This window comes from Rousettus aegyptiacus, unplaced genomic scaffold (genome assembly GCF_014176215.1).
Source record: "Rousettus aegyptiacus isolate mRouAeg1 unplaced genomic scaffold, mRouAeg1.p scaffold_m13_p_12, whole genome shotgun sequence".
NCBI lineage: Eukaryota > Metazoa > Chordata > Mammalia > Chiroptera > Pteropodidae > Rousettus > Rousettus aegyptiacus.
The window spans coordinates 67,583,378-67,603,566 of NW_023416287.1; the positions used below are offsets into that span (position 1 = coordinate 67,583,378).

Genomic DNA, 20,189 nt, shown 5'->3' on the forward strand with positions numbered 1-20,189 from the left:
GTATTAGCTAATATCTCTTTTGATTTCTTTTTTGACCTGTGGGTTATTTAGAAATCCAAATACTTGAGATTTTTCTAGGTATCTTGTTTTTTACTTTTAATTTAACTCCATCTTAGTCAGATTATATACTCTATCACTTTTCATTATTTTTAAATGTGTTGAAATTTATTTTATGGCTCAACATATCTATTTTGGTCTATATTCCCATATACTTTTAAAATATATATTCTGCTGTTGGGTGTAATGCTCTGTACATGTCAATTAAATCTGCCTGATTCACAGTGTTGTTCAATTCTTCTGTTGCATACTGAATTTTGGGAGTTTTTTTCCTATCAATTGATAACAAGGGGGTGTTAAAATCTTTAGATATGAAAGTGAATTGCTCTACTTTTTCTTTTAGTCTTATCGGTTTTGCTATGTTTATTTTGAAACTCTGTTTTAGATGCATATGTATTTAGGATTGTTATGTGTGTCTGATGATTACCCTTTTAATCACGACGAAGTATTTTTATCAGGATGAAATATTTCTCTTTATGTCTGGTAGTACTCTTTTTCTTAGCATCTAATTTATTCGATATTATATAACCACTCCAGTCTTCCATCTATACTGCTTGCATGGCATACCTCCTTCTATCCTTTTATGTCTCAACTTATTTATTCTCTTAAAATGTGACTCTTTTAAACAACATATGGTTTGGGTTCTGCATTTCTCAGTCTGATGATCTCTTTCATTTGATTTGAGTGTTTAATTCATTTCAATTTAATTTATTTGTTGATATTGTTGTATTTAGGTCTAACAGTTTCCTTCCCTCCCCACCCCCCACCTTTCTATTAATCCTATCTGTTCTTTTTTCCTCTGTTTCCCCTTCTTTGACTTTATTTGGGGAGATGAGGCTGAATAATAAAAAAAATTTGTTCAGTTTTCTGTTTTAATTTCTTTATTATTTTATTAGCTATACCTCTTTGCATTTTTAGTGATTTCTGTAGGAGTTAAATATGCCTCCTTAATTTATTAAAGTCTACGTGGTACTAATATCGTGTCATTTTATGTAGAATATAAGAACTTTTCTATTGTATAAATATATTTACCATCCCATAATAAGTTATTGCTTTTGCTTTAAACATTCATATATCTTCTAATAATATTAAGAGAAGAATAAGAAATACAGATTCTTATATTCATTAACACATGTACTATTTCTGATGCTCTTCATTTCTTTCTGTAGATTCGGGTTTCCATCTGGTGTAATTTTCCTTCAACCTGAGAAACCTCTTTTTATTTCTTGTAGTGCAGGTCTGCTAACAATAAACTTTCCCTGCTTCTGTTTATCTGAAAATGTTATTTGTTCTTAGTTTTTGAAGGATATTATCATGAGATACAGAATTCTAGGAAGACAATTATTTTTTTCAGCACTTTAAAGATTTTGTTCCACTATCTCCTGGACTTCATTGTTCTGATGAGAAGTTAACTGTAAATATCATTATTCTTCTCTTTGTAATTGACTTTATTATCTCATTTTCAAGATTCTCTTTTCTTTAGTTTTTATCAGTTTAACTGTGATCTGTTAGTCAAAGTTTTTCATCAAATCTGGGAAATATTCTCCCATTTTTTTAAATATATTTTTTCAAATATTTTTCTACCCCATCCTCAATCTTGTCTCTTTCTGCAACTTTAATTATGTTTGTTAGACAGCTTAATATTTTCTCTAAAATCCCTGGAACTCCAATCATTTTTTCTTAGAATTTTTCTCTATGTTCTTTAAATTGGGTCGTTTCTATTGATTCTGCCAGAAAATTCACTTGCTCTTTGATCTTTTATCTCTGGTTTCCAATTTTGATTTCAATCATTGTAATTTTCAGCTCTAGAATTTCTGTATTTTTTTTTTTTAGAGTTTCTCTCTCTATTGAGACTGCCTATCTGTTCATTCATTAAGACCATATTTTTCTTTATGTCCATCAACTTTTTAATAACTTTAGTTTGCAAATACAGTTAACATACAATATTATATTAGCTTCAGGTGCACAACATAGTGATTAGACATTTATATAGTGACACTAATCAAGTGATCACCCCAATAAGTCTAGTACCCATCTGACACCATACATACTTATTACAACATTATCGACTATATTTCTTATGTTATACTTTATATCCCTATGACTGTTTTGTAACTACCAATCTGTATTTCTTAATCCCTTCTCTTTTTACCCACCGACCCTCAATCCCCATCCCATGTAGCAACCATCAAAATGTTTCCTCTATGAGTGTGTTTTTGTTTTGTTTGTTTGTTTTGTTTTTTTAGATTCCACATGTAAGTGAAATCATATAGAATTTGTCTTTCTCTGTCTGACTTACTCCACTCAGCACAATACCCTCTATGTTGTTGCAGATGGCAAGATTTCATTCCTTTTTTATGAACATTGTATATGCATCACCTCTTCTTTATTTCTTCATCTATTAATAGACATCCAGGCTGCCTCCATATCCTGGCTATTGTAAATAATGCTGTGATGAACTTATGGATTCACATGTCCCTTCGAAGTACTGTTTTGGGTTTGTCTGTATAAACACCCAGAAGTGGGATTACTGGGTCCTTCTTTGTCTCTTTTTATAGCCTTTATTTTAAAGTCTATTTTGTCTGGTGTAAGTATTGCTAACCCAACTTTTTATCTGTTTGTTTGTTTGTTTGTTTGTTTCCATTTTCCTGAAATACCTTTTTTATTCCTTTACTCTCAGTCTGTGTGTGTCTTTAGATCTAAAATGGGCCTCTCGTAGGCAACATATATAAGGGTCTTGTTTTTTTACCCATTTATCCACCCTATCGTTTGATTGGAGCAGTTAACCCATCTATATTTAAAATAAGTATTGAAAGATATGTAGTTATTGACATTTTATTATTTATATTTTTTATCTTTTTTCTCCTTTCTCCTTCTTCAAGAAGTCACTCTAACATTTCTTGTAATACTGGTTTGGTATTGATGAACTCCTTTAGCTTTTTCTTGTCTGGGAAGCTCTTTATCTGTCCTTCGATTCTAAATGATAGCTTTACTGGATAGAGTAATCTTGTTATAGGTCCTTGCTTTTCGTCACATTGAGTATTTTCTTCCAATCCCTTCTAGCCTGTAAAGTTTCTGTTGAAAAATCAGCTAACAGTCTTACGGGAGCTCCCTTGTAGGTAAATAACTGTTTTTCTCTTGCTGCTTTTGAGTTTCTCTCTTTGTCTTTAACTTTTGGTGTTTTAATTATGATGTGTCCTGATGTGGGCCTTTTGAGTTTATCTTACTCGGAATTCTCTTGAGCTCCCTAGGCTTATACGTCTATTTCCTTCACCAGGTTAAGGAAGTGTTCTATCATTATTTCTTCGAATAGATGTTCAGTCCCTTTTGCTCTATTTTCTCCTTCTTGTATCCCTATGATGCAGATATTGGTATGCTTGATGTTGTCCCAGAGGCCCCGTAAACTTTCCTCATTTTTTAAAATTCTTTTTCCTTTTTACTCTTCTGATTGGGTGTTTTCTGCTATCAATTCTCTGCTTCATCTCATCTTCTGTTATTCCTTCTAATATACTTTTCATTTCAGGTATTGTATTCTTTATTTCTGATGGGTTCTTTTTTATGTATTCTATCTCCATTTTTATATTTTCTATCTCTTTCTTAAATTTCACGTACTCTTCCCTTAAGTTCATTGAGCATCCTTATAACCAGTGTTTTGAACTCTATATTTGGTAGATTGTTTATTTCCATTTTGTTTAGTTTTTTTCCTGGAGCTTTGTTCTCTTCTTTCATGTAGGACATACTTCTTTGTCTCCCTATTTTGTTTCTCTCCCTGTGTCTTTTTCTATGTATTAGGCAGGGCTCTTAAGTCTCCCAGTCTTAGAGTGGTCTTATTTAATAGGTATGCTATGGGGCCCAGTGGCACAGTCTTCCATGGTCACCTGAACTGTGAACTCCAGGTATGTCCTTTATATGGGTTGTTTGTGGCCTCCTACTGTACTAGAGTCTTGGTTGGTAATTGCACATCAGTGGGAGTGATTGACCCTCAGGCTGATTGATTATAAGGACTGGCCATTGAAGGGCTGACCCTACAGAGCAGGATTCACTTTATCAGGACTCTCGTGCCTGCCCAGTCTTCCCTTTGGGTATGTTCTCTTCACATATAGCCCTGAGTGCTGCTCTGGCTGGGTTTGAAGCCATCTACCAGGTGTGCTAGCCCCGGAGCCTATTAGAGGGGCCCTGCCACAGGCCAAATTCAGCTGCAGCCTGCGCCCTTCCCAGGGTTACCTGGCATAATCCACCCAGCAATCCACAGATGGCCGCCACCCACACTGGGGTTAGAAGTGTGTAGAAAGGCCAAGACATGAACTGAGGCTGGCTGCTGCTAGTGCCAGGCTTAGGACCGCTCTGTGAGAGATATGAGGCATTCCACAGCCAGATGATTGCTTGTTTGAGTTTTGTGAACCTTCGAGAGATTTTAGGAAAGTCTGCATCATGAGCCAAGTATTTATAGTAACAATTAAACCATCAAATCCTAGAAATAATTTAACAAAAATGTATAAAGTATTTACATTAATAATTATAAAATACTGTTGATACAAATTTAAGAAAACTTAAATAATAGAAAGAGAGATATACCATGTTCTTGGATTAGAACACTGAGTATTGTTAAGATATCAACTTTTTCCAAATTGAAGCCGAGATTCAATGCCATTTCATTCAAAATACCAGCATACTGTTAAAGAAATTGGCAAACATTCTGAAATTTATATGGAAATGTAAAGGGCCTAGAATAGCAAAGTCGGTCTTTGCAATTTTGAAGAATAAATTGAAAGACTTATGCTACTTAATTTTAGGTATGTAAATCAAAGTATAAAATACAGGGTGGTAGTCATCTGAAGACAGATAAATAGATCAGTAGAGGAGAAGAGAATCCAGAAATAGACCCTCGTACTCATCATATGTTCAGTTTTTTGACAAAGGTACCAAGCAATTCAGTGGAAAAGGCAAGTCTGTTAAATAAATAAATCTGGATATACTGGATATAGATATGGAAGGGAAAAAAAAGAACCTTGATCTCAATCTCACATCATACCCTAAAAATTAATATGATCAATACATATTAGAGCCTGTTCCACAGAGGGCAGCATAGCACAGAAAATCAGACCCTATGCCTGGTGGGAAGGACTTTGTTACTGGGGACTGTACTGGTGTAGGGTGCTGGAGCTTGAACCTTGAATTGGCTTTCCATCTGCTGCACCCTCCCAATAAAATCCTGATCCTGGAGCAAGCTCTCAGTCTACTTTCTCTATTTTCACATTTGTGCACCTGAACCCTGACATACATTCATGATTTCTGATTGTTAGGCATTCAGCATTGCAGAACAGTTGGTTTCTTGTTTTTGGTCATTTTTATCTTGAATTCCCTCAATACATACTGCAAATCTTCACCTCTCTCAATACCCACTTCTTTCATTTATAGGAATGACTTTACCCTTTCCTTCATCAAGAAAATTGAAAGCAAAGCATATACTTCCTCAGTTCTGTGTCTCTCAGCCCCACCACTTTAAAGTCAGCCAGCCAACTAGCAGAAAGTGACAGTTATTGATCCGATTGCTTTCTTGAAATATCTTCCCAAATGTTGTACAGGCACCTCAAGTTACATTTAATTTCTCCCACCCTCCCCGAACTTCCTTCTCTGTATTGCTTATCTACCCAGAATTCTGCCAATCATCCTCAATTTCATTTCCCCCTTACTTTTCATATTCAAACACTCCTCAGGTTCTGCCAATTTTAAATACTAATTGTGTTTTTAAAGCTCTATCCTTTTTATCCCTTCGATTGCTTCTCTATTTCAGACCCTCATCATCTCTCATCAGAGCTGTTTCAGCAGCCTTTTGACTCATCCAACTTCTTGCAATCTGTTCTCAAAATGGTGCCAGAGTAATTTTTCATAAATTCAAGTTGGATCATGTCATTTTTCCACTTAACAGCCCTTCAGTGACTCTGCCTTGCCTACAAGATAGAGTTCAAGCCCTTGACACGGGAAACCAAATCTTTGATGATCTGATCCACCTTGATATGTCCTGCTGCACCTTCCACTTCTCCCCTATTCCCCACACTTGATGCCATAATAGCAAACTTTTTAACGTGTCAAAAATATATGATGACCTTTTACTAGTTGATATATTTGCTAATATTGTTTTCTTCTGCCTTTCCTCCTTCATCCTTCTTATCCTTTGCTTAACTGCCAAGATTTAGTTTGAGTGCTTCAGGAATTTCCCTTCAGTTCTGCAGACAGAGTTAGGTGTTCTACTTTTCTAGTCCCATAACAACTTGTGTATTTCTGAGTTAAAGCATTTATCATATATTTTAAATGATCTGTTTCCATCTCTGTCTCCACCATTAAAATCACTTTTAGAAGTGATTTTCAGAGAAGTGGCCTAGTAACAAGCAAGACTGTTGAAAGAGAAAAGGCCATTACATTTGTTCTTTAAAAAATAGTTTTGTAGGTATGTCTGTTAAAATAGTTTTTTTCCTAGAAGTTTGACAGAGAAAGGAAGGAGAAAATGGTAATGTAAAAAAGATGGTGACAGTCTTTGTTTTTTAATTACAAAAGCACATGCCTATGAAACAAAGCATGCATAAATATATAAATTTAATTATAAAAGTCTTTCCCTCAGTCACTCTTTTTGCTTCTTTGGTTTGGGTTTTATCCATCCAAAACTTAAAAAAAAAAATTATATTTTTATTTTTATAATAATAATATCATATTATACATTTTATTATTACAAACCGCTTTTTCTTTTTACTTTGTAGTATGTCATGAAGTTTCTTCACAATAGTGTTGAGAACTACATACCTAATTCTTTTTAATGGCTAAATATTATTTGTTATGGTGGATATATTATAGTTTGTTTACTTATTCTCCTATTGAATGATATTTGCCTTGTTTTTCACTATTAAATAATTGTGCAATGACCATCCTTAAATATTTTCATGCTGTTGATTATATAGATCTATCAGATAACTTCTTAAAAGTAGAATTGTTGGGAGGGCAGGTGTGTTTTTATTTTGTATTGACAAATCACCCACAAAAGGGCTATGCCAATTTATAGTTCTTCCAGTACTGTATTAAAATGCTCTTGTTTCACACCCTTGCTGACACTGAGTATTATTATATTTTCTCACTTAAGAAAAGAGATTTTGGTTTTAGGTTCAGGTTTTTATTTTTTAATAGAAAGTCTGATCTTGCTTGTAATCCTAGGAAAGAATCCAGTTAAGAAGAGGAGGAATTTGTAAGTTATAAGAAAAAGAGGTGATTCACAGGCTATAGTCACAGAGGGCATGGGTCAAAATGGTATAAGAGTGTGAATTAAAGGTATGGTTTTTTTCTGAGATGTTGAGAGGACTAGTAGGTGGATAAAGATGGAAATAAATGCAAATGGAAGAAGAAAATTTTATATAGTTATCTTTATTTCACGGAAATTAGAAACCACGTCCCTCTTGACATAGAGAATTACTAGGATGATGTTAGGAGTAAAGGTACAGATAAGCTTCTGTATAAAATGGGGTAAAGAATCAGGAAGCAATCAGTATTGGGAATGATCAGCACTGGTTGGTATAGTGAGCTCACCTGAGCTGAGAATGAATGAATTTGGGGGCAGCGAGTAGTCTTGGTCATATTAACTTTTAAGAACAAGAGGGGCGTAGTTGTTGGATTTGCCTGGTTTGGGGGATTCTGGGTTCAGGTACATTTATCTTATATTCACAATGAATATTCTATTTGCCTATCCCATGGATAAAAGTTATATGAGCTAAGATACACATCAACTGATGAGGTCACAAAGGAAAATAATCTCTGGATTTTGATAAAAAAAATTTTTTTGAAATACATAAGTATAATACACTGCATTATGTCCATATAAAGCCATTATGCTACCAATATTGCTAATACTTTTTGTTTCTTCATATCGCTCTGAATATAAAGTCATTTAATTTCTTGGTTTTTATTAATAAATTACAATGTAAGCAAACATTACTAAAATTTCTGATCAATACAAACAGAAGCCCAGTGATTTTGATGGGTTTATATGATTCGAATTCTGATCCAGGGCCATGCAGGATTAGTAATGGATCCAGTAATTGTCATCTCTTTCTTATCTAGAGATTACCTCTGTTTCTGGGGACTTTAAACATCTTAATTTTTAAAATCTTACCTTTTGAGTAAAAGTCTTCTTTTTCTTCACTTTAATTTTCACATTGTTTATGGGCATGGAAAAGACAAAACTGAAGTGTCGTGAGTGTATGGCGAGCTTAAATTAGAAGGAAGAGGCTGGTGGAATAGAAAGGGATACGTTATCAGAACATTGCCTTCTAAAAACTGAAATATTCTAAGAGGAAATGTGCTAAGGTGGGAACACAGTTTATTAAAGAGAAAAGCATGTGTACGTGTGTTTATTTTTATTAAAATTCCTTTTATTCCATGTTTCCTTTTCCACTTTATAATGAAATGATGTGAGGACAAAGACCACTCCGCATGCACTATTGCACTGCTCCCTATATACTCTGTGTACATAATAAAGACTATAACAATTGAAAACGAGAAACAAATGCATTTTTAAGCAAATTGGTAATATTTTAATCCCTGTTCATTTTTAGTACTTGGAAACATTTTAGCTATGCAGATCTTGTTTTAGCATACTTTTTACTTCTATGGATATTCCGGTTCTTAGTCATACTCTTTGGCTTTATTAGCAGTTTCATGGGTCTGAGTCTCATTTTCCCAACTCCAGATAGAGGCTTTTTGAGGATAAAGACCATTTCTTCTCCAAAATTGTTATGGCAGGACACAAAATAGACCTTCAGTAAATTATTTAAATTATACCTCAATAAAAAATGAGAAAAAGTTTTTACATGAATTGCATTTTAACTTATACTGAATTTATATGCCTTCGTGTGATCTGAACCCCTTCTATGCTCTCTGCAGCTCATTTATATTTATCCTTTTCAGTTTGTTGAAGTCTAATTGTGATGGCTGGCTGCTTGGAACATCGTCATCTATCAAAAAGTACCAAGAGTCCACTAACAGTGGAGAGAATAGAAGGGAGAAGAAGACGGTTGGATTTCAGTCACATATGGAAGATGATACTCTGTGGACATGTCAAAAGAAAGAAACGTGTCAGCCCCAAAGAGGTAAGTTTAACATCTATAGTAGCAAAAAGAAAAGCTGTTGGAGGCAGGTGGTTGCTGGTAGCTGGCCGCCGTGAACTCCGGATGATTCCCTGCAGGCCAGAGCAAGAGTTAAGTCCGTTATAAACTGGCATGTGCCTGCAAGACCATCAGTAGCACATCTAGATCAGCGAATTACATTTCTCTTAGAATACTCAGTGAGAAACTATCCAATTCATTCCTCTTTTGAAAGCAGAAAACTATAAGAATTGGTCAGCAATAAATGTGGTCATAGACATAAAATAACGTTACAAGCGAGTAAAGTGACAAGAAATTGAACATAAATTTCTGCCGGGAAAGTAAACCCTAACAATTATAGTTAATCTTCAATTAACTGAAAATATGGAGAGGGTGGAAGAAAGGTCATGGATAATTCTACATTGTGGCTAAAAGAAACCTCATAAGTCTTAAGCATATATTGTCTAACAATCTTAAGTGCTGGTAATTCTTCCTAGTGTATATGTTATAGATTTTTTTTTAAATCAATTATAAATTTGTGAAATGTTGAGTGGAGCAGTTCAATTTAATTGTGTTTTCTGGTTGTTTCTGAAGTGGCTTTGGCTTAATCTCTCCTGGAATTATTAAGGAAAAGATTTTGGGGCAGAATGGAACAAGTCTGAGCTTCATTGTACAGAAAAGATGTACAAGAAACAAAGAGCCAAAAAGGTCTCAGAGCCCCCTCAGCTCACACCTCTTTCCCGGGTGTGAGCTAACACCTGCCCACCTCTGGGGTTCAGCAACCAACTTTTCGTAATCTGTCTAGCCACTCTCACATTTATTTGGGCAGGGCTTTATGAGACTATCTTACAGTTGTGCCGCTCCCTGCCTTTCCTCCTCATCTGCCAGCATTCTTTTTTTTTTTTTTTTTTTTTTTGGTTTAATTATATTTAATCTAGAAATTGTTTAATCCTCTCCCAGATCATTGAGAGATGATAATTAGTTCAAACTTCAGAAAGGAGACTATCAACAATTTGAAACAAAAGCAAAAGTGTATTTTGTTTGACATATGGCGAAAGTTCAGCAGACCTCCATTGCTTTAGGACAACTTTGAACAACTTTTGTCTTTTTGGACTTTACTACTAGGAACAAAAATGAAATTGAGGACTTAGTGTCTGAGATAGAATCTTCTTTACTTTCTGTTAGTCCTTCGGAAATGGGAAACTCTTACCTTGGCTTCCTGCATTCTTACTCATTGCACTTTGGAGAGTGGAGAACCAGTCAAAATTGGTGTGGTGGTTACACTGCAAGGCTTAACATAGTCTTCTGTTAACTTGTCAACAAATTTGTATTGTGTGTCAGCACTAAGATAAAATGGCAAAATGAAACAATATATAGTGTAATAGCAAAGGGACGGATAACTTGTGTTATGGTTAAGACCACAGCCACACTGAAAAGGCACTTTGAGAAAGGTATCATCGGGCCGGCCCTCGCTGTGGTGGAGGTTAATCTCTCCTGGGCCCAGCTACAGAAGCCGGAAGCCTGGAAAGGGCTTGTGTCCAAAAAAAATCAATTTCTAATTTGAAACAAAATCATTTTTGACTAACAGGGGTTCAGAACCCATTACTTTTTGCTGTATAGTCTGCTGACATTTCAGCACTTTCTGTTGTGCACAATGAATCCTAATAGTCATTTTATAATGTTGCTATAGCAATCAATTTAACCAAGAGAAAGCTGTTACAATTCTGCAAAGTTTTCAGGAACAGTTTTCACTTATGGTTTTATTTTTTTTCATTACGGATTTTTTTCCTTTTTTTTTTTTTTTTTTTGGCGAGGTGGTTATGATATGAAAAATTGAAACTTTCATCTTTTCAAAAGATTTTTAAGGTACTATGTTCACAGGAATTAACCTTTTTTCTACTCTTAAGAAAGCCTGTCTTGTATTTTTCTTTTCTTTTATTCTAATGTGGAACCACTAACAAAATGATGCAGGTATATTGATCACTAGGAGAGCTGAAGTTGCTCCTTTGAGTTATTCTGCTCGTAAGCCTGCTGGTATACGCAAATTCTAGCACAGGGCAAAGTTATTGCATTGGCATTTGCTGTGGCACCCAACTAAATGGGAGACAGACTTTCCAAGGTTTGCTGCAGAGGGTTTGGACACCTTTTTATCATAAGGCAAGTGACCTAGCACTAAGTGCCTAAGTTATACTACTTGGTTTAGTGTCTCCTTAATTGCGTTCCCGTCTTTAGCATGTCTGAATTTTCTAACATATTTTTCTTCTGTTTTATAGTCTTTGTTTCTTTTGTTGTCCTTTAATTATTAAGTACTACATAGAATTTTTAATCTTTTATTAATCAGTCCCTTCCTCCTTTACCTCTTCTATCCCCCTCACCATTCTGTCAACTTTATAGGTATTAAACATGTAAGAAAGACCTGATTCTTGTCTCATATGATTGCAAAAATACGTACAGTGTTGTCAGAGTTACACTTAAATCTAAATTGTTTTTCAATCATCAGTGCTTGGAATGCTCTATTTTAGTTACTTTTTATTGAGTTATGCGGAACAAGGAGACATTACTTAGGAAAATCTAAACTTGAGTCAAGAACTTTTAAGCTAAAGGCAAAAATTTGGAGATACCCAGTCTCCATTTCTCTTTTTTGCTCCCTACTCAGTGGCGTTTTTATTCTCTTTCAGCTTGCCTCGAACCTTCCCTGCCTGAGCAATCATGAATTCCCTTTCATAATAGCCCTAAAAGCTGCGGGCATTTTTTCCTGTTATGCTAATGAACTAGCAGAGGCTGTGAGGCCACTGAGCACACATGTTCCAGAACCGAAATGTTAGACCTCAGTGCTTGTCACTGCCCATTCCTACATAAAGCTGTAAAGCCATCCCAAATCCCCCTACTACATTTAGAGCTACTTCCTGTTTGTTCCTCTTTCATTGATCTCTGAATCTCCTTAAAACTTTGAGTTTGAGACTGGCTGAACCTAGAGTAATTTAGATTTACCTGATGGTATTGACCATGCCCTTCATTTTATCTTTGGGGTTTTTTTAGGTTATATAACATACAGCAGCTGTCTCTGATAGAGGCTCCCTGAGGGGCTCCCAAACACATTTTTCTTTTACTGGAAGAGGATTATTTTAGACTCATCTGAATTGAAGAAGAATCTCTGAAGCTCCTAGCTGTTCCTCTAAGTGAACCTGTGCTTGCAGTGATGTGGGTGCTCTTTGTAGTCTATGATGGATTAGTGTGGGTGACATGATTAAAGAAATAAAGAAGTCAGAGTATCAGAAGTACAGAAACCATTTCCATCTTGCCTCTAAGGAGTATTTATTTATGATTCTTTTTTATTAGCATCACCTTTATGATTTTGTGTTTAATCATTTGTAAGGGTACCACAAGATATTATTCTGATTCCTAGAAGTCTGAACTAAAAGATCCGTTAAAAGTTGATGGCTTTATCAACAGAACGCAGACACAAGCATAGTACAGAGCTATGAATAAACCCAGACATGTAAATTAAATTGTCCCGCCCAGTCCACTCAAAAAAGGAATTCAAATGCAAGAGATTAGCATTGAGAGTTGAAGTTGCTATGTACAGAATAATGTCACTTTAACCAGCCTCAAAATACTATATAACTTACATATTTTTTATATTTTAAATTTTTCCCACTAGACTATGTTCCCCATATGTTCGCTGTTGTAGCCTCATCTCCTAGACCATTGATTAATATGTGGTAGATGTTCACTATATATTTATTGAGGGAATTAATATAACTATATATATTGATTTTCCTCTCTGTGTCCGTGCCCCATTTTCCCACAGAACAGATCTAATGAGTTAAACCTTCTGACCTCAATGCCTGCAGTGATTTAGTGATTTAAGAAATGTATGTGCTTGTCCCTTCAAAGTCCTTATGGTGATTGATTGATAATGTCAAAGAGATATCAACAGAGTAAGGTCTTAAAAATAGCACTGCCTTAAAAGTCAAGAAAAATGTTTTTGTTTTTTCATTTCCTTTTATTCTAATTGAGATTTAATTTATATACAATAAAATTGCATAGGTCTTAAGTGTACAGTTTGATAAACTTTGGCAATTGTATATACCCATGTAACCACCACCCTGTTAAGATGTAGTACAAATCCATTATTCATGAAAGTTCCCTCATGTTCCTTTCCAGCAGTTCCCCACTGAGGCCTCTCTCCTTGGCCTGGAGATGGCTGTCTACTCGTGTCCTCACAAGGCCTTTTTGCTGTGAGCATCTATCCCTGGTGTATCTCCCTCTTATAAGGACACCAGTCGTATTGGATTAGGGCCCACCCATATGGCCTCATTTAATCTTAATTTCTTCTGTAAAGCTTTCTCTCCAAATACAGTCACATTCCGAGGTAATCTGGGAGTTAGAACTTCAACATATGAATTTGGCAGGGGGAGGACATAACTCAGTCCATAACAACTACTTTCTTTCTAATCTTTAAGCCTTTTTTCCCCTCCTTATCTCATACTGCCTAAGACTTTCATTACAATGTAGAATAAAATGGTAAAAGTGGACTTTTATGCCTTGTCCCTGATCTAATAGGGAAAGCAGATAGTCTTTCACCTTTAAGTATGATTTTAGCTGTAGGTTTTTTGTAAATGCTATTTATCAGGTTATAAAATTTCCCACCTTGTTTTCTGATAGTTTTTATCATAGTGAATGTAGAATTTCATCAAATCTTTTTTCTGTACCTATTGAAATAGTCAGAGTGTAACTTCAAAAACAGCTTTGAAAAACAGTTTGACATTATTTATTAAAGATAAAGAAAAAATACCCCGTATCCCAGCGATTCATTTCTAGGCATACATAGAGAGAATCTCATATAGACAATGATTAACTTACAAATATGTTCATAGCTGTGTATTCAGTTAGGGTAGGCTAAACTATGGTAACAAATGGACAAGAAAAAAAAAATCAATGGTTTAAAGAACAAGAAGTTTCTTTCTTTCTCATGTAATGGTCCAGGATAAGAGTTGAGGGTGACAACAGTTTTGCTCCAAAGAATGATGGCTTTGCCATCTGGTGTCTTCCAAGCTCACCTTGAACATTGCAATTACACAGGGGATGGCAAACTTGGTCCATGGTCAAATCTATACCACTGCTTGCTTTTGCAAATAAGTTTTATTGGAACACAGCCATTTCCATTTTTTACATATTGTCTGTGGCTGTGGCTGCTTTCATGATACAACAGCAGGGTCAGATAGTTGCAACAGGAGCTGGATGGCCCACCAAGCCTAGTATATATACTGTCTGACCCTTTATAGGAAACTGTTGGTTGGCCCTGTGATAGTAGGTCTGCAAGGAGGAAGAAAGATATGGAAGAGTACATGTGGAAGGTTTTTATAGGACATGGCACATGCAATGTCCATTAGTTTTCCTCCTGATCATACATAATTACTAGGGAGATTGGAAAATATAATCTAGCTGTATACCCAGGAAGAAGGGAAGAGTGCATTAGTGGATAACTAGCATCCTCTGCCACAGCACCATTCTTAATAGCCCCAAACCAGAAACACTCCAAATGTCCATCAGTAGTAGAATGAATAAAAAATCATAAATGCATATGATAGAATGCTATATAGCAAAGAAAACAAACTGCAGCTATGTAAACATCAACATAGAGAAATCTCGCAGAAATAATACTGAGCCAAAGAAGTCTTAAAAAGAATATATATAATATATTTCTATTTTTATAAAGTTCAAAAGCAACAGAACTAAGTCACATTTTGGGGATATATATGTAAATGGTAAAACTATGAAGAATAGAAAAGGAATAAATATGAGCACAGTGGCTGCCTTCTGCCGTTTCAGAGGGGAGAAGAGTTGTAATTGGGATGGATATTGGTGATGCTTCCAGGTGGCAGTGCTGCCAGGATGTTATTTCTTGATCTGAAAAGAAGTCACACTAGTATTTTCTTCATCACTTATTCTTTAAACTACACTGAATGTATAATATAGCTCAGCTATTTTTAAATTAAAAAGTAAAACAAAGGGCCCAGAAACAGAGTTTTTCTCAACATTGAATTCTAAGAAGTTATCTTATCATGAGATATTGATTGATGGATGAGCAGACAACAGACCCAGCTATATGTAAATAGGACATGATCCATTATGTTCGATTCCATCTGTGTATGCAAAAATGTGTGTGTTTATTTACGTAAATATATTCACATATATTTACATATATAAAACATATACATCTATATATGAATTTTATCAGCCTAATGGATAATATTCTTACCAGCACTTTTATTTTTAAAATGTGTATATTATCTGTGTGTGTATGTATAAATATAGAGAAATGTGTAGTTCTATGAATATGCATAACTGTATGTAACTATTGGTATACTAAACATTAAATCAAATTCTGTAGAAGGAACGGATATAATTAAAAGCTGATATATAACTTTTTAGAAACTGAATAAGGAATAGAGCTTAGAGAATTAAGAAAAAGGAATAAACTTACTCTAAGGCATAGGGATTCCATACATTCCTGAAGTACATCCGTGGATCCCATTAGAAGCCCTTGGACCCTCTGTTAAAATTTCTTTAAATTGTTCCCATCAAATGTCAATTGTCTTAACTAAACTTTTGACAGAAGTATCAAAACATAAAAAATAAGACTAATGTTCAGGCCTGATGTAATAATGACTCAAAAGATATTTATTCTGTTACTACCAGGCATTTATTCTGTCACTACCAGGCATTTCTTCCCTCTCATCTCGCCCACAAATCCCTCTCCTTGTTTCTGTTACTGTTTGCCCATTTAAATTTCCACTTCCATCCCCCAGGAGTCTGCATAGACAATAATAGTAGTAATGAACTGCTTTACCTGCCTCCATTCTCTCTGTTTTACTCTGTTCTGAATTCTGTCTCCAAAGACCAATTTGATTTTTGTATCGTCATCACTGCTACTTTGTTTTATTTTTCGAGGCCAACTAGCACAACGTTTAAGAGTTTGCAGCACACATTCAAACAGACCCCAACTGCGTTCATAACCCAGCCGTGTGCTCTTACTAACCCTGCAGTGACGGACGTACTGCTTGACCTTTTCAGTTTCCACTTCCTTATCTATAAAATGAGGACAATACTATAATTAAAGGACTATTGTAAGGATTAATGAGATAACACATTAAAATAATCTAAAGTGATTTAGCAAGGTACAAGAACATAGTGATGTTCAATAAATATTTCCTGAATACACTAAATATTTAGCCTTCAGATTTTTAATTTAATGTTTTTGCTAGTTTCATGCCCCTTATTCATGCCTATCAAAATTCTACCACCTGTATCATATCTTCCCTAATCCTATAGCCAGATGTGATCTCTCCCATTTCTTAATTCCTCAGACTTCTCATACTACTTATTACAGAAGTGTGCTAGCATAATGGTGAAAACTCTGGGATTAGATTATCTGGACATGAATGTTCATTTCATCACATACCAGCTTTGTGACCTTGGCAGGTCATGTAAGTCCCCTCTGGCTTATTTTCCTTATCTGTAAATTATTTACAAAAAATAGTATCTATCACAAAGAGTTTTTATGAGGATAAATATAACTAATTACTAGAAATGGCCAGACTATAGAGATAGAGCTGGAGTGGGATAGAAACAGACCAGGCAGGGAAAAGATGTTTACTACAAATGGGCACGAGGGAACTTTTTGGAGTGAGGAAATACTCTTAAACTAGATTGTAAAAATAAGTTAATACCACAACAAAAAAAAATTTTTAACTGAGTTGTGTCCATGCTTTCATAGCTGAACAGATTTATTACTATTTATCAAACTGTACACTTAAGATGATTAAATTTTATAGTATTTAAGTTATACCTCAATGAAACTCTAAAAAAGAAAAAAGAATATGTGATATATGGCAAAGGCTTAGAACCGTACCAGGCACGTACTAAGTGTACTGTATCTGTTATTACTACGTTAGACTGCCCTGGGTTATTTGTGATTCTTTACAGGATTGTTCAGAGTACCTCTTTTTCTTACTCTCACACCTTCCATCCCCTCCCCCTAAACTAAGCTTGAGCTTACGCCTGGCACGAGCCCGTGCCCTTCATTAGGTACTCAGTGAGTATTTACTGACTGAATGCAGGTATGGACTAATGGAGTTTATGCCTAGGATGATAATTTACTGGTTTGGGTTGAGGATCTCACAGGTTTGTATATGCAAAGAAGACAGAATTGTGCATTAGATGGCTAGTCTTTTACATATACACATAATAGAAAGCAATTAATATTAAAGATAGCTTTTGAATACCAAAGATCATGGTAATTGTTTTTATGCTAATAAAACTATGCTAATAGTTTTATAAGTGATTGTTTTTATGCTAATAGGACTATGCTATGGTTGTAAGACTCTTGCTTTCTCTAGGCCTGATATTCTCTGGTCACGCCTAAACTGTGCCATCCCAAAGTTAGAATACTGTATTCTTGGCATTTTCGGGTTCGTTATTCCCAGCATGGCAAAGCTGTCTTTGTGTTATTTGAATATTCACCCTTTCCTCAAAGAAAGACTGAATATTCCCAAATCTCTTCTTTAAGCAGCCTGGACAATAGTCTCCCAAGAACGTGAAGAAAACTGTGAATGAGATTCTTATAGTCTTCCAAGAAAAAGAGATGTTTGGTGTTGTTGGGAAAATATTAAGAAGAAAAAAGAGAATGTTATTATTAGAAATGCTAATAATTAGAAAAAAATAAGAATAAAAAAATTTCTGTCCATTCCATTTTATTATTTAGCACTCCAGAAAATTAATTATCAACTAAACATTGTTAGAAAGGAACAGAGACCAAATCAGCCCTAGAATGGTTAGTAGAGCATCTCTTCCAGTAAAAAAATTTAAAAAAAAATAAAAAAAATAAACAAAAATAAACATTTGTTTTAGCACAGTGTAGAGTGTTTTGAAAGAGACATTCCAGATTCACATCTACCTTGAAAGTTTTGGTGGTAGAATTACTTTAATATGAGGGATTTGAAGGTAGAAAGTGCTAAAATGTTCTATTTTGTCAAAGAGAAGAATGATCTTTTCCTATGATAAAGGGAATAAAATAAAGCAATCTGCTGTCATGGGCATTGTCACAATAGACCTAAATCAGCAGGAATATGACAGGCCATCAGGTTTAAAAACAAAATCTCTAGTTCGTCTGTTATTGCACAAATATACTTTTTTAAACAATGTATTGTGGATCTCTGATATTTACAAAACCGAAATAACCCACTGAGTTTTCCATCTGTCATTGTTTCGTGTTGGGGGGTGGTGAATTGCTTCCTTTTAAAGCTTAAGGATTCCTGTAATCTCTATTACTCAAAGTAAAAATTTTCATTTCCTTTGTAGAATGCCAAAATTATTTTCTTTATTGTTCACACAGGGGCAATGACAGAAGTTAGAAAAGATGCGTCCACATCTCCTATGACAACAGGAAGCCAAAAGGAGCTTGTAAGCACAGCCACATCTTCATTCCAACACAGCACCTCCCGGTAAGTTTTAGGGATTCTTCGATTTAACATTCTCCAGATAAGAGCACTTTTAAAATTATTTTTTATTTTTTATTGGCGTATAATTGACATACAATGTCCTGTTAATTTTAAGTGTACATCATAGTGCTTTGATACTTGTATACATTATGAAATGATCCCCATAATAAATCTAGTTACCATCTGTCACCATACAAAGTTATTACAATACTATTGACTATATTCCATATGCTGTACATTACATCCCCATGATTTATTTATATAATAACTATAAGTTTGTACCTCTTAATCCCCCTCACCTATTTAACCCACCCTCCAACACCTCCCCTCTTTGGTAACCACTCATTTGTTTCTTGTATCTTTGAGTCTGTTTCTGTTTTGTTTTGTTTGTTCATATGTTTTGATTTTTAGATTCCACATATAAGAGAAATCATACGATATTTGTCTGTCTCTGTCTGACTTATTTCACTTAGCATAATACTCTTTAAGTCCATCCATGTTGTTGTAAAATGGCAGCATTTCATTTTTGTATAGCTGAGTAATTTTCTGTTATACATAGAAACCACATCTTTATTCTTTCATCCATCGATGGATATTTAGGTTGCTTCCATATCTTGGCTATTGTAAATAGTGCTGCAATGAACATAGAGGTACACGTATCTCTCTGAGTCAATGTTTTTGTTCAAATAAATACCTCCAAGTGGAATTGCTGAAATGTATGGTTGTTCTATTTTTAATTTTGTGAAGAGCCTTCATACCGTTTGCCATAATGACTGCACCAGTTTACATTCCATTAGTGCAACTCATTTCTATATATTACACCAACAGTGCACAAAGAGTTCCCTTTCTCCATATCCTTGCCAGCACTTTTTTCTTTTTGTCTTTTTGATAATATCCATTCTGACAGGAGTGAAGTAATATCTCATCATGGTTTTGATTTCCATTTCTCTGATGATTAGTGATATTGAGCATTTTCATGTGTCTGTCAGCCATCTGTGTCTTTTCGAAAAATGTCTCTGCCCGTTTTTTAATTGGATTCTTTGGATTTTTTTATATTGAATTGTGTATGTTCTTTACATATTTTAGATATTAACCCTTTATTGAATATATGATTTGCAAATGTCTTCTCCCATTCAGTAGGTTGCCTTTTCATTTTGTTGATGATTTCCTTCACTCTGCAAAAGCTTTTTGCTTGATGTAGTCCTATTTGTTTATTTTTGCTTTTGTTTCCCTTGCCTGAAGAAACTGATTCAGAAAAATATTGCTAAGACCAGTATCAAAGAGTTTATAGCATGTGTTTCCTTTTAGGAGTTTTTTGGTTTCAGGCATTACATTCAAATCTTTAACCTTTTCGAATTTCTTTTTATATATGGTGTAAGATAATGGTCCAGGTTTATTCTTTCCCACGTAGCTGTCCAATACCATTTATTAAAGAGACTGTCTTTTCTACACTATATATTTTGCTTCTTTTGCCATAGATTAGTTGACCATTTGTGTGTGG

At 34.8% G+C, this 20,189-nt stretch overlaps 1 protein-coding gene across 6 annotated transcripts in view; it reads left to right on the plus strand.

Annotated features, from left to right (window-relative positions):
- KIAA1328 (KIAA1328 ortholog) overlaps positions 1-20,189 on the plus strand; it is a 218,664-nt gene that overhangs the window by 172,498 nt on the left and 25,977 nt on the right. For all 6 annotated transcript variants that reach the window (XM_016158014.2, XM_016158015.2, XM_016158016.2 and 3 more), the window contains 2 exons: positions 9,007-9,188; positions 18,583-18,691. In XM_016158014.2, coding sequence (XP_016013500.2) covers positions 9,007-9,188; positions 18,583-18,691 — 291 coding nt within the window. The remainder of the gene's footprint in view (positions 1-9,006; positions 9,189-18,582; positions 18,692-20,189) is intronic.